Raw genomic sequence first — 13,560 nt, 5'->3', positions numbered from 1 at the left:
ACATTTTGTAAACATATACAACTATTTATTTTTATTTTTTATCTTGTACAACCATTTAAAAATATTACTAAAACTAAAATGAGAGAACATCAGGTGTCGCAATAAGATGCCCCACAAAATGAGGTGTGACAGTAAAAATAAAAGTTTGTCCACCACAAGACAGGAAACAGCGCAGGGACAAACCTGCAGGCCTGACAACAGGTGTATCACTCCGCTGGTTTTCTACCTTGTTACAGTGTTTACACTGCAAATGTGCCTGTGTGACATTCATTAGTGCCCTCACTGACACACAACACAACGACTACACAACAGACTAACTACACACTCCACACTAAACGTCACAAATCTCCCACGTCTAAAAACTCTCTCTCTCTCGCTCTGTCTCGCTGCCGTCACTCCCAAAACTTTCCCCTCTGCCTAAACAAACAAATCCCACATGTTGACTTTTTATTTTTTAAATTGGTCGACATGGTGCATTTTTCCACCAATAGGAAAGAAGTGTCTTTTTTCTCCTTTCTTTACTGTTTTCGTGCTGTCCTTAGAAAACGCTTTAAAAAAAAACACGTGACAACAGTATTTAGAAACAAGCATGGCTTATATATATAAATATTTTTATCATAACTCTGGATTTACTGGCCTGTAATTAAAATCTAAAAACTTTGAAGTCCAAACTTCAACACGGGCTGAAAGACTCAGCGTGGCTGCAGCTTGTTGCGGTGTCATCTTAAATCAGTCGTGTGATCTGGAGGTGCAGCGCGTCCGTGGACCCCAGAGGTTTAATAACTCACCTTCCTCCAGAGTGTAACATCCACCCACCTGTGTGAAATCTGAAATTCCCATGGTGTTGTTTAAAATGTGCTCTGGCACGATCATGAGCATCGCTTGCTACTGAAAACAAGAAAAAGCCGTCCCGCTGTGGGCTGAACCATTTGTTACTGGTGCGGGGGGGGGGACACTCTGCTTCAGTGTTAGCGTTTATATTCACTGCTGACTGTAACTACGCTCAAACTGTTCATGCTGTCTTACTTTAATAAACAGCACTGTCATATGCAAAACTGGGGTGGCACCCCCACCCGATGCCCCCCTTCTAGATCCGCCCCTGAGTGACGCTGTCACTCATCTCCAGGTAAACCCGGTGCTCCACCTGTGCCGTGGTTACCTGTGCCGTCTGCCTCTGCAGCAGCTGCAGCTCTCGGTGATAAAATGTCGCCGCAAACGGAAACACTTCAGGCAGCTGGAGGTCAGAGGTCATCAGGCAGCTGACGGTGCGTCTGGGGTCATTTCCACGCAGTGCCGCATTAACGCTCTGGAGGGCCGCCACCACTGAGACATACAAACACACACACATACTGAGGCGAGGTCAGAGGTCAAAAGGTGAGCCTGGTTCGGGCATGGGAAGAAAATGGCGTACTGTTTCGCGTGCTCTGAGCTTCCTGGTTGGCAGCGGTGACGCCTTCCTGAAGCTCCTCATGCTCCAGAGGATCCACAGAGCCCTGATTCTGGGGTCAGAGGTCACAGAGAGGTCAGAGGTCACAGAGAGGTCAGAAAAAGGCCGCACTTGTTAGTTTACCTGGGCCTTCTGCTGGCGGTCTGCGGTCAGCTGATCCAGGTACCAGGGCCCATTGTCAGTACGGAGGCCCCTGAGGGCCAAACACGGCAGCTGGAGTGCCGACAGCAGAGCAAGCTCGTCGGCGACGTCCAGAGCCTCGTCGACCTGCTCCACCGCTGCCCGCACTGACGCCCACAGTGACATCATCGTTAGGTCATCAATACCAGCATTAATGCCATCAGAACAGGGGGAGGGGCTTATTTCTCACCATTGACGGCGTCGATGTGGTCCTGGATCTCCCTCTGAGTCAGATACTCCTCGTACATGTCTTTGTCCTCCGCCACAGCCTGCTGACACACACGCCAACAGTCACCTGCCTGGACCGACACAAATCTCTTTAACCAATCAAAGTCTTACCCTGCCGGCGGCCCGTTCAGCCTTCCTCCTCCTCGCTTGTTGCAGCATCTCCTGGTAGACGCTCATCAACGCCTCCTGCAGGTCGGTGAGGAGAGCAGCGGGGTTCCTCAGAGCCGCCGCTGTCACACCCACAACCCCTTGGTCCACGGCCTCATTAATGGCTACCACCGCCGCGTGGACTGTTGGCAGAATGCAGGGTCAGTACCCCCAGCAGCCAATCAGTCTGCTCCTATCCTGTAGCTCCGTCCGCTATCAGCCAATCAGAGTCTGGCCCTACCTGCAGCCTCGTCCACCGACAGCTCATTGGCCAGGATTCCTCCGATCTTGTTGAAGGCGGGCATCTGGATCCCGTATTTGTCGAGCTCCAGCTTCATGTTGTTGATCTCTTCCTCTGAACAAAGTTACAGGTCAGCAAACTTGACTGTGATTGGTCCAACAGCCAGTACTGTAGCGGCCGCCCCCGCGTTTCTTTTTTCAAACATGTTTCAAAGCTCCTTCCAAACCTTCCCAGCACCAACGTCTGTGAAAGTTCACCAAACCCAAACCATAACCATAGTTACCTATGTGGCGTTTACCTGTGAACTTGACTTTTCCATACAGGTCGTGAATCTGTGGAGCCAAACCGAGTCTGTACAGGTACAGGCTGCAGAGAGACGTGAGCACAGGTGAGCACAGGTGAGCACAGGTGAGCACAGGTGAGCACAGGTGAGCACAGGTGAGCACAGGTGAGGACAGGTGAGCGGCGGCACAGAGGACAGGTGATCAGACGAGCCACGAGGCGTACCTGAGCGCGTGGATGCAGTACACCGCTCTCGGCATGTTCTTCTTGTCGTACACGTCGGTCGTTTCAGGATGGAAGATCTGGAAACAACAACAGGTGATCAGCCCAGCTTCAAACCAATCAGCTAATTGATACGATGACCCGTCGATGTGTTCACTGACCGCTGGCAGCCCGAGTGCCGTCATGGCGTTTCTCCAGTGGTTGATGTTGTCAGTGTGGCGGAACTGAAGACCGACAGCCTGCAGGGAACAATACAGAGCTGATCATCGAGTTGATCAATAACCCCGCCCCCAAAGAGCGGCGGACCGGATCAGACCGGTTCTAGCTGGTGTGTGTCGTGACCTGGTATCGCAGCTGCTCCGGGTCGTAGATCTTCTTCTGAGGAACAGTGCTCGGAGCGAAGCGATGACCCAGTTTGGCGAGAATAACGCCGTTCCTCAGCGCCTCCTCCAGCTCTGTGGGAGCAGGAAGCTCCTCCCCCAGACACGCCTCCATCCACCTGAAGAAGAAACTGGTTCTGTTAACGAAAGCGAGCAAACACTTAAGGTGCTCCCGGTCCGGGTCACTGACCTCTTGGCCTCCTCCAGCCTGCACAGGTACTGATAGGCCACATTCTGGATCCTCCGTTCGTCCATCTGCTCGGCGGTCAGACGCTCATCTGCAACACGCCAGGAAACATGACATCACACCCGTGTCGCTCCTTTAACCGCAGATCAATATTGTGTCTCAGTTTGTTTAAATGACGCTGAGCCCGTTGCTAACACTACATCAGATCAAACGGTTGATACGTTCCCAAAAGGTCGACTGTGTTCGTCTGAAGCGGGAGAAACGTTTCACCCTCACCAGCTGACCAACGACAGGCCATGAGGTCATCGGTCCGTGGCCTGGTTCCAAATGTCCGGTTCAGAACCTGCAGTCAGCTGATACTAAAGATATCACCTGATGAAACGTTTCTCCCTCTGAAAACGCTTCAGATGAACAGAAGCTACTTTTCCTCACCTGGATGATCGATCATGCATTTATTGCTCTTTATCAATGAATGTGATCAGCACCAAGTTACAGACAGAAACACTAATGAGTCGCATCATTAAAACCAGCTGCACTCCTGATGCTTCCCTCACACCTGAATAAATTCCAGCTCAAAAATAGTCTCCTCACAGGAAGTATGGAAGATTCAGCTTCCTGCCATCATCAGTTTACAGTCCCGTGGGTGATGAAGGTCTGCCGTGTTTCTCGGAGCTCCTTCGGGTGAGCTCGAGCTGATGATGATGGAGGACGTGACGCACGTTTGATCCACAATCTTTGAATGAAGCAGCTGAAGCTTCCTCACACGTTACAATCGCGTCTTCATCCAGATGCAGGCTGATGTTCACCTTCATCACTTTAAGATTTTTTTATTGAAACTGATGACAGCAGGCTGCTGAGGATCTTTGACCTGCAATCTTCTTCAGGTAAGTCTGAGATGGTCAGGTGGGAAGTTTTCGCTAAACCAGTGAGCTCAGAAAGCAGTAATAATATCTGATGTAAACTCTTACAAAGACTTGACTCTGATCCCAATCACAGAGGAGCCACGAGCCATCCTCTCATATTATGAAGCTCCAAACATAAGAAATTGCTCTAATGTTCACAAACGCTCAATTATAAATATCCAGAACATTACAGCGGTGAAATACATATGATTGACATTTAACCCGTGAAACTTTATTGCGTCACTGGTTCAGCGTGTTGCTCTTATTGTCTTGAAGTGACGGTAAACACGTCATTTCATTAAGTCTTTGTTTTGTTTTTTCACACAGAGAAAAAGCGTGCAGCACGTGGGGCTACGGGACGTTTGTTTCTCAAACCTATGACACACCTGGTTCTTGGTTCGGATCACGTTCACGCCGTAAACTAACCAGACCGAGAATGCCTCCTCCACAGGTTGTTTCACACCAGCGGTGTCCACCTGTACAGGTGAACCAGAACACCGCATGTGGGGAAACGCCCTTAGATCTCAGGCTGAGACCCGGATCATAAGGAGTCCACCTGGACAAGTGTCCATCGATCACCTGACCTGTGACAGGTGACTCACCTGTGGTGGTTTTAATGCTGTGGCTGATCGGTACAGCTGCAAGCAGCAGCACTGAGGTCAGCTCCTTTAAATTAACCCCACAGACGCAGAAAATCACGGAGTGTGTTGTGCCAAATTAGGTATCCCCGACAGAATTTGTTTCCCCTGCGTCGGGAGCACACGCTGGACTGTCCAAATCACGGACAAACAGTATCCCACATTGTTGATTTTTAGTTTACAAACACTTCTTATAATGACTAACTACTCCTGACATTTTTGAGATTTAGCTTTTATACAACGAAGTTATAGTGGGATACAAATAATATCAGGCTGATCCTGCCACAATTTGTCCCCCCTGTGTAAATCACGGACAAATAGTATCCCACATTGCTGATTTTTCGTTCACAAACACTTCTTATTATGACGCATTACTCCTGAAACTTTGGAGGATTTAGCTCTTTATATAGTAAAGTTATAGGAGAATAAAAATATAAAAATAGTTATCAGCCAAAACGTTAATGGTTTGTTAGAAATAATCCCATCTGATACCCGTGAGCAATAAATATATAATTTTCTGTTATAACCCTCAAACTGAATGGTAATGTAACGATACTAATTTTTCACTTTTTCACAAAATGAAAACATCAGTACTTCTTGGTGTTCCCAGCACAGGGGAAACAAATTCTGTCGGGGATACCTACTTTGGCACAACACCGGACTCTCTGACCGACACTCACAGTGGCCGTTCGCGGCTAAATCCGCCATGTTGTCCCCCCTCTCGGTGTCCCGGGTCTGTGTCGGGTCGTTACGGGTATCTCGGTGTCCCGGTCCGGGTCCTCTCGGTGCCCGAATGTGTCCAAAGTCTCGGTAAAAACACAGAAACCGCAGCGGAGCTCCAACCGTCCTCCGACTGTTTCCTGCCTGGAGTTTCAAAGCTCCCGCCGCTCTCTAATTGGTCGAGCCGTCAGCCCTGCCTCCTATTGGCTAGAACCTCATTGCGGTGGATTGTGGTCTATGGAGTTCACTGTCGTAATAGCTGAATCGAAAACGGTCTTCCCGCGAACATTTACATCTTATAACTCACCTGGCGTGACGTCATAATGCAAAGAGTTTACTTGCGAAGTCTTCTTCTGCTGCTGCCGGTTTTACCGACCACTTCCGCGTTACCATAGCAACGAGTCAACCTGCAGGTCGGAGCGGTTTAGCAGAGGGGCTAGCTGCTTCAAATGTTCGGTTTAGGGGACAGGTGAGCAGTGAGGAGGAGGAGCTTCATCATCCCCAGGCTGTGAGTGTTTGTTATCGGCAGCAGTTCAGTGATGTACTCTGCCGTCGCTGATTCAGCCCTTTAATAACCTCAGTAAGCTCTTACTGATTGATCAGACCTTTCCTCATGGATCAATAATAACGTAGATAATCACTGTTACTGATTTGTCTCACTGACCTGCGCCTGATCCTGAGGATGGATCTGACTGATTGGTCCACACACCTGAACCTGCAGGTTCTCCGGTGGTCGGCCGGTTCATTGATGAAGGCAGCAGGTTAGCACATCTGCATGTCTTTATCCAGGTGACTCTTCCTTCTTCAGGTCCAGCATGACGTCCCGTGCAGCCCCTTCAGGTAAAGAAGCTGTGAAGGTGAAGAGGAGGAGTGGGAGTGTGGGGCGGAAGCAGACAGCAGACATTGAGGAATTGACATCTTCTGGGCACAAAGCGCTGCAGGAGGGACGCCCACAGGAGGCGCTGCGGTACTTCAGAGATGCCCTGAAGTCTGCAGACCAGGTGAGGCGGTTACAAGAACAGATGCGTGTCAGCAGTGTTAGTGGCACTCCTGGCACTACATGTCATATCATGCTCTCAGCTCCAGGACTCGCGGGTCCTGCGGGCCTGTTCCTTTAACCTCGGGGCTGCCTATGTGGAGGTAGGACGACCTCGGAAAGGTCTGGACTTCCTGCGGCATGCTCAGCCTGGTCCCAAGGCCGACCGCCTCCCTGACCTCCAGTTCAACCTCGCCCTGGCCCATGATGCACTGGGGCAGAGCCGGGAGGCCGCCACCTACTTCCTGCAAGCTGCCCAGCTGTATAGGTCACAAGGAGACGGCTGCAGCGAGGGGGACGCCTGCATGGAGATGAGCCGCTGTTACAGCAGGACACGGGTCAGGACCAAAACCTGAATTTGACACAGAACAGGTGAGCCAGGTGACTCAGGTGTGTCTGTCTGTGTGTCACAGGACTGGGCGCTGGCGGCTCAGGGTTACTTGCGAGCTGCAGAGAGTTACAGAGTGGCCAACATGTTGGACCTTGCAGCCACCGCCCTGTCAGAAGCAGGAAGTCACATGACCCAATCAGATCAGTGCAACCAGGAGGACATCATCGGTGTGCTGTCAGAGTGTCTGAGTTTGATGGGGAGCATTACGGACCCGAGGACTCTGGGTAATCACCTGAAAGAAGGTTGCTTGATTCAGAATGGAACAGAATAGAACAGAATAGAACAGAATAGAACAGAATAGAACAGGCCTTTAGTATCACCGTGCAATCGAGCTGTGGTGCTCCAACTGTGCAGGAATAACTGACACACAGGAGGCACAAGAGAAAGCATTAGAGAAAAAACCTGCAAAATGCTTGGAGGTGGTGCAGACTTGGTCCAAGTAGAGTCTGTGTGTGACTGACCTGAGTGACGAGGGTTCAGGTTGGTGGGTGGCCAAGGGGGGTGTGGGGGGAGGGTGTTTGTTAACCGTCCGAATGGTCCAGGGCAGGGGTCGGCAACCTGCGGCTCTTTAGTCCTTATAGTGCGGCTCCGCGTGGTTTGGGAAAATAAATGAGAAGTATTTAGCTGAAGTGTATTTTATTTATGTTAGTTCTTTTTTAACTTGTAGTTCTAGATTGGAAGATTGTTGTGATATTGAAATATAAAAATAAAATTATATTCTATTATTTTTTCATCGCCGAAACGCCGTGCATTTATCGAGACTTTCAACCCCAGGTAGGCCAATTATGGATCTTCAGATCCACATTATGTCAGCAGCTCCACCGTGAAGTATGTTAAAACAAACGCCGCTCACGCCTCACAGACGACAGCTCACAGTCCTGCATAAAGATGAAAGCCCCGATCTGCAGACGCTGTGCGCAGAGGTTCAGGAGCAGAAGTCCCATTGTAAACATATCACGGCAGACCCGACGATGTTTGCATGAACACGCTTTTCAGCTTCTCTTTATTGACCACTTTTCACACACGGTTGCTGTACGCACACAGCCGGCTGTAGCTTTGCAGCTCACAGCCCGACACACACCAACAACACCAACACAACAGCACAGACATTAAGGTGGCGAGGCGTGATTGCGGGTGCCGCTCAGGTGCGTCCGCCTCCCCTGCAGCGGCGCTGCAGACCACGCCCCGCCACACACATTAACCAGGTAAAATACATATTTAGGCAGAATTTTGCAAATATTTATTTTTTTTAGCAGCATAGAGCTTTTTTCCAATTATTTTTTAAAAGTCAGGTCAAGGCTCCAAAAGCACAAAGGCGATATGAGGGTGGCTCACAGCAGTTTTTGTTTGCTGGATCATTTTAGTTCAGCTTTCCTTTTGTTATATTTCTTTAAGAGTTTAAATGTGTTAATTACTTAAATAAATGTAATTTTCTCTGTAGCACTTCATGGATTTCAGAAGCAGCACACCTTAGTTGTTCACACAAAGCATAAAGGTAAAAAACAACATATGCAGTGTTATCTTCATTTTAGATGTCAACAAGTATTTGCGGCTCCCAGTGTTTTCTTTTGCGTGGAAACCGGCTCCAAACGGCTCTTTGGTGTTAAAGGTTGCAGACCCCTGGTCCAGGGGAAGAGGTGGGTCTGGAGGTGTGGGACCTGATGGACCTGTGGCACCCACTAGAGAGCCGCGGGTCAAACGGGTTTGTGGGCGGGATGTGAGGCATCACATGGCCCTGGTTTACCTGAGACAGGAGGATCTGGCGATGGCCTCCAAGGCGGTGATGATAACCATCTGTGCAGCCTTCCTGTTCTCAGTCCCTGCGTACCAAACAGCCAGGCAGGAGGAGAGCACGCACTAGTTATTGTAACTGCTTCTCTGTCACTCAGGTGAGCTGTACCTGTCGGTGGGCGTGTCTTACTGCCGGCTCAGGTCTTTCCAGGAGGCAGTGCAGTGTTTCCAGAAGGCTCTGAGCCCCGCGGCTAAGTGGCCCCCCCTGCTGCCCAAAGTCTTGCACAACCTGGGAGCGGCGCTGAACTCCATGGGCCAGTTCAGGTCCGCCGTGGACTACCACAGGCTGGCCGCTGGACTGTACGGTGAGGCGCACACCTGCGGCTCACCTGTTTCAGCAGTTCACCTTTGACCCTCACAAACACTTGCCACATCTGTGACCTTTAATCAGGAGTCTGACAGGAAAATCAGTTTAGCTATAACAATGCTCTGTGTTTGTGTACAGGCTCTCAGGGTTGCCGTGGCGACCAGGCTCGGTGTTTCAGTAACCTTGCGTTTGCCTTCAGTCGGATCGGCGAGGAAGAGGAAGCAGCAGAGAGCTTAATCCTCGCCCTACAGGGATTCAGAGACACAGGTAACATCAGTACTGTCTATGCACGTTGGACAGGTGAGACCCCTGTGCTCACGTGTGTGTGTGTGTGTGTAGGGGACTACCTGGCACAGGCTCAGGTGTGCGAGGTGCTGGCTGAGTGTTACCTGGTGCAGAGGAAGCAACACAAAGCGGTTCAGCTCTACAAACAGGCTCTGAGTGCGCTCTCTCACTGCCAGGTAGGTACGGTGGTAATGTGAGGTCAGCACGAGGGTGTACTCACCTGCTGGAGGTTGTTTGATCAGTGAGAGCGATCAGAGCAGCATTGTCGTGTCTCTGTTCAAACTGTCGATGCAAACTTTATTCATACAGCATTTCATCACACACATCAACTCGACACACTTCACACGAAACAAAACTACACAAAAAAACACAGACACACACTCGGAGCCGTTCAAATATCTGCTGCTGAGCTGAGCAGGTCACAGCTGTATCGGGAACCACAGGATGGATTTAAAGGTCAACCTGTGCTGACCTGAGCTGATGCAGTGACTTCAGATTTCTGCGTACCCGTGAGGACGTTCTGTATGAGGTGCAGTCGTTGTGCTGCAAAGAAAGCCTTACAACAATCTGACCTACTAAAAGCTTGGACCTCGGGTCAGAGTCAGTTTGATAGAAGTCCATTAAGATCTCTGTCAGATGATGCACGGGAGCATCAAACCTCGTCTTCTTCACTTTCAGGACAGCGGCGGCATCCAGGACCAACTGGTGGAGCGACTGACTGCCACGCTGCAGCAGAGTCTGACCGTCGGTCCTCAGGTCTTACCACAACACCCATTCACTAAACCCATCAGTGCTTATGAAGCCCAATAACCTCAGTTTGATCTGAATTAAGAAGCAGAAAGTTAGCGGCCATCCAGGTCTTTATGTCTTTAAGACATTCCTGCAGTTTAACTCATTGGTGTGTGTTATCTGGCTTCATGGACAGATAGAGCTGGGTGTCATCTGCATAGCAGTGAAAATGTATGCTATGTCTTCTAATGATGCTGCCTAAGGGAAGCATGTATAATGTAAACAGCATTGGTCCTAGCACTGAACCCTGTGGAACTCCATAATTAACCTCAGTGTGTGAAGAGGACTCTCCATTTACATGCACAAACTGGAGTCTATTAGATAGATATGATACAAACCACTGCAGCACAGTACCTGTAATACCTACAGCATGTTCTAATCGCTCTAATAGGATATTATGGTCAACAGTATCGAATGCTGCACTGAGGTCTAGCAGGACAAGCACAGAGATGAGTCCACTGTCAGAGGCCATAAGAAGATCATTTGTAACCTTCACTAAAGCTGTTTCTGTGCTGTGATGAGCTCTGAAACCTGACTGAAACTCTTCAAATAAACCATTCCTCTGCAGATGATCTGTTAGCTGTTTGACAACTACTCTTTCAAGGATGTTTGATATAAAAGAAGGTTGGAGATTGGCCTATAATTAGCTAAGACTGCTGGGTCTAGAGATGCTTTTTGAGTAAAGGTTTAACTACAGCCAGCTTGAAGGCCTGTGGTACATAGCTGATTATTAGAGATAGGTTGATCATATTTAAGATCGAAGAATTAATCAATGGCAGGACTTCTTTGAGCAGTTTTGTAGGAATGGACATGGTGATGGTTTGGAGGAAGAGAGTTCTGTCGTTAGTTCAAAGAAATCAATAAGAGAGGCAGGATTCAATAAATATAAGCATGTCACATGACATAGTACCACCTGCCCACACCTGTGAATGAGCACAGGTGATATCAAACAATATCAAACCATCAGACCGGTGAATATTGTCCTGACAGCAGTGTAATATGTCCTCCTGTTTAAATGACTCAGAAACCCCACCCACCAGCACCACACAGCCTCTGGCCACATCGACACAGCCTACCTATTGGACCTCACGTCAGGTAAGTCCCATTGTTACACGCTACACAAAAGGTCAGATAGGTCACTGATCAGCTTTGTCCTCACAGGAAGAGTGACATCACAAAGAGCCCGGGCACAGCAGCAAATCAGCAACCAGATGCTCCAGAGACTGACGCCGCAGGTGAGTCTTACCTGTTCCAGCTAGAAACAGGCTTGTGTAGGACTTCATAGTTTGTGTGATTCACGTTGGGTGTGTGTGTGAACAGGATCTCAGCAGGAGGCCTCGGAAACACCTGAATACATGAGCATAGCACCTGGACAGAGGTAAGACCAACACAGCCCAGATCTGGACCTCAGGTGGGCTCCTGTTTCCTCTCCTGTTTCCTCTGAACAAACCACAATGTTTGTATTTCTGTCTCCAGCTCAGACCAGTTAAACAAGCGGCAGCGCAGTGAGTCTCCACCACCTCATACACGTCACAGCACACCTGAGGAACACCTGTGGGACATGTGGACACTATCACCCTATTAGAGCACTTCGCTCTCGCTCTGCAGGCCTACTTGTTGTTCCTAGAGTATTTAAAAGTAGAATGGGAGGCAGAGCCTTCAGTTTTCAGGCCCCTCTTCTGTGGAACCAGCTTCCAGTTTGGATTCAGGAGACAGACACTATCTCTACTTTCAAGATTAGGCTTCAAACTTTCCTTTTTGCTAAAGCATATAGTTAGGGCTGGACCAGGTGACCCTGAATCCTCCCTTAGTTATGCTGCAATAGACGTAGGCTGCCGGGGATTCCCATGATGCATTGAGTTTTTCCTTTCCAGTCACCTTTCTCACTCACTGTGTTAACAGACCTCTCTGCACTGAATCATTTGGCGCTCTTCCACGGCGTGTCTTTGTGTCGTCTTCCTCCTCTCACCCCGCCCCTCCCTGAGCCTGGTTCTGCTGGAGGTTTCTTCCTGTTAAAAGGGAGTTTTTCCTTCCCACTGTCACCAAAGTGCTGCTCATAGGGGCTCATATGATTGTTGGGTTTTCTCTGTGTTATTGTAGGCTACACCTTACAATACAAAGCATCTTGAGGTGACCGCTGTGATTTGAATTGAAGTTGATGAAGAGCTGGGGTGCACCTGTTGCCTTGAGTCAGATTTATAAAGGTGTGCACAAACATGTGGTCTGATGTCTGTCTGCACCTGAACACCACAGGAAGAGGGAGGCAGGCTGTCACTGTCAGTCCAGAGCTGAAGCTGTGTGAGGACGAAGAGAAGCTGTTTGAAGCTTCACAGTCACCGTGAATAATACGGAGCCTGATGAATTATTCACTTTGTACCCATGAATATATTTATATGTGAAAGCATGTGCACAGCTGCAGTGAGGTCTACGTGAGGTTATTATTCCATCTGCAGCGCGCTGCGCTTCCCGTTCGGGGACCTCCGGGCGTCTCCGTGAGCAAACAGCAGCAGAGTCTGAAAGCCTCCTGCTGATTGGATGAGAGAGAGCAGGCAGACCGATGCAGGCGGGAGTTCAGTGTGAGTGAGCTGCTCAGGATGGCGCCGGCTTCCTGACAGTGCTGTCGGTCGAACAGGGCTGGCTTTAAAAAAATTATTTTAATTTGAATAATGCAATATTGATTCATTAAATCCTGAACCGGCCTGGCTCTGCTGGAGGTTTCTTCCTGTTATAAGGGAGTTTTTCCTTCCCCCTGTCACCAAAGTGCTTGCTCACAGGGGCTGTTGAGGTTTCTCTGTATTATTGCAGGTGTTTACAGGATTGGGGCGACTACTGATATAAATAAAGCTGAATTGAACTGAAACCTAATTGGGCGATCACTTCGTCAAACAGGTGTGCTTTGCTTTAAATGCGACAGGAAGTGGAACTGATAACGTACCTGTGTGTTTCCAGGTGAGTTGTGGTTGGACAGAGGGAACCCTCGCGCTGACAGGTGACACATCCATTAATCAAACTTTATTAATCAATTTTTTAAAAGTCAATAAATAAACCTTTTTTTTTCTAGCAATGCTTCACTGGCTCCGGACAGTGAGGCCCCGCCCAGCAGCCCAGGTGACATCAGAGAGCAGTCCTCCCTTGTGTCCAGTTGGAGGTCTCAGTTTTGTTTGCTGATGTAAGCTCTCCTGATTGGACAGTCGGTAATCGGAGAGGACCTGTCACTGAAGTCCTTAGAGCTTCAGTCAGCTGATGCGGCGGCAGCGTTGCCGTGGCTCAGACCGTGAAAAAGAGCTGAGCCATCACATTGTGCTGCTCACTCTGGCCCGAGACGCTGACAACAGAAAACCTAAGAAAAAATAAAAGCACACAACCAGCCGTCTCCAGCCTGAGTTC

The 13,560-nt window shown here is 49.2% G+C and overlaps 2 protein-coding genes and 1 long non-coding RNA gene across 12 annotated transcripts in view; 1 reads left to right on the top strand and 2 right to left on the bottom strand.

The window, feature by feature from the left end:
- The window catches only part of iqgap3 (IQ motif containing GTPase activating protein 3), a 22,340-nt gene extending 16,005 nt beyond the window's left edge, over positions 1–6,335 (bottom strand). Inside the window, exons 1-12 of one of the 6 annotated variants that reach the window (XM_085177362.1) lie at positions 6,239–6,335; positions 3,318–3,405; positions 3,090–3,246; positions 2,909–2,986; positions 2,751–2,827; positions 2,542–2,609; positions 2,244–2,357; positions 1,967–2,145; positions 1,818–1,899; positions 1,571–1,734; positions 1,412–1,499; positions 1,160–1,323 (exon numbers count right to left, since the gene is read on the bottom strand). In XM_085177362.1, coding sequence (XP_085033488.1) covers positions 1,160–1,323; positions 1,412–1,499; positions 1,571–1,734; positions 1,818–1,899; positions 1,967–2,145; positions 2,244–2,357; positions 2,542–2,609; positions 2,751–2,827; positions 2,909–2,986; positions 3,090–3,246; positions 3,318–3,405; positions 6,239–6,320 — 1,341 coding nt within the window. In that variant the 5' untranslated portion in view covers positions 6,321–6,335. Of the gene's footprint in view, positions 1–1,159; positions 1,324–1,411; positions 1,500–1,570; positions 1,735–1,817; positions 1,900–1,966; positions 2,146–2,243; positions 2,358–2,541; positions 2,610–2,750; positions 2,828–2,908; positions 2,987–3,089; positions 3,247–3,317; positions 3,406–3,905; positions 4,585–5,498; positions 5,712–5,881; positions 5,995–6,238 lie in introns of those variants that run through there. The other 5 variants (XM_085177363.1, XM_085177366.1, XM_085177364.1 and 2 more) reach the window with 5 other exon arrangements.
- Positions 5,937–13,560, top strand: ttc24 (tetratricopeptide repeat domain 24). 5 transcript variants are annotated; one of them, XM_085177369.1, is made up of 14 exons: positions 5,937–6,043; positions 6,383–6,575; positions 6,655–6,948; positions 7,024–7,225; positions 8,891–9,097; positions 9,238–9,366; positions 9,439–9,560; positions 10,063–10,140; positions 11,198–11,268; positions 11,335–11,408; positions 11,494–11,551; positions 11,650–11,678; positions 13,123–13,162; positions 13,235–13,560. In XM_085177369.1, the coding sequence occupies exons 1-14, from the start codon at positions 6,024–6,026 to the stop codon at positions 13,344–13,346; spliced, it is 1,629 nt and encodes a 542-aa protein (XP_085033495.1). In that variant the 5' UTR covers positions 5,937–6,023; the 3' UTR covers positions 13,347–13,560. The 5 variants fall into 5 exon arrangements, with proteins under 5 accessions (XP_085033495.1, XP_085033500.1, XP_085033497.1 ...); XM_085177371.1 differs by having other exon boundaries at positions 5,969–6,082; XM_085177372.1 differs by having other exon boundaries at positions 5,984–6,082; positions 6,364–6,575.
- On the bottom strand, positions 7,616–8,759 carry LOC146509259 (uncharacterized). Its single transcript, XR_014876862.1, has 2 exons — positions 8,101–8,759; positions 7,616–8,063 (listed from the first exon to the last, which is right to left on the bottom strand). It is a non-coding gene; the product is annotated as an uncharacterized LOC146509259 (long non-coding RNA).

Source organism: Neolamprologus multifasciatus, chromosome 11 (assembly GCF_963576455.1).
Source record: "Neolamprologus multifasciatus chromosome 11, fNeoMul1.2, whole genome shotgun sequence".
NCBI classification, from domain to species: domain Eukaryota; kingdom Metazoa; phylum Chordata; class Actinopteri; order Cichliformes; family Cichlidae; genus Neolamprologus; species Neolamprologus multifasciatus.
The sequence above is the reverse complement of the archived record's forward strand: the minus strand, read 5'-3'. Positions and strand labels throughout refer to the sequence as shown.

Coding starts and splice junctions, on each gene's coding strand:
- ttc24 (XM_085177369.1), top strand. CDS start 6,024: ATGTTCGGTTTAGGGGACAG. Junction 6,044..6,382: donor ATGTTCGGTTTAGGGGACAG/GTGAGCAGTGAG, acceptor TTCCTTCTTCAG/GTCCAGCATGACGTCCCGTG. Junction 6,949..7,023: donor GCTGTTACAGCAGGACACGG/GTCAGGACCAAA, acceptor TGTGTGTCACAG/GACTGGGCGCTGGCGGCTCA.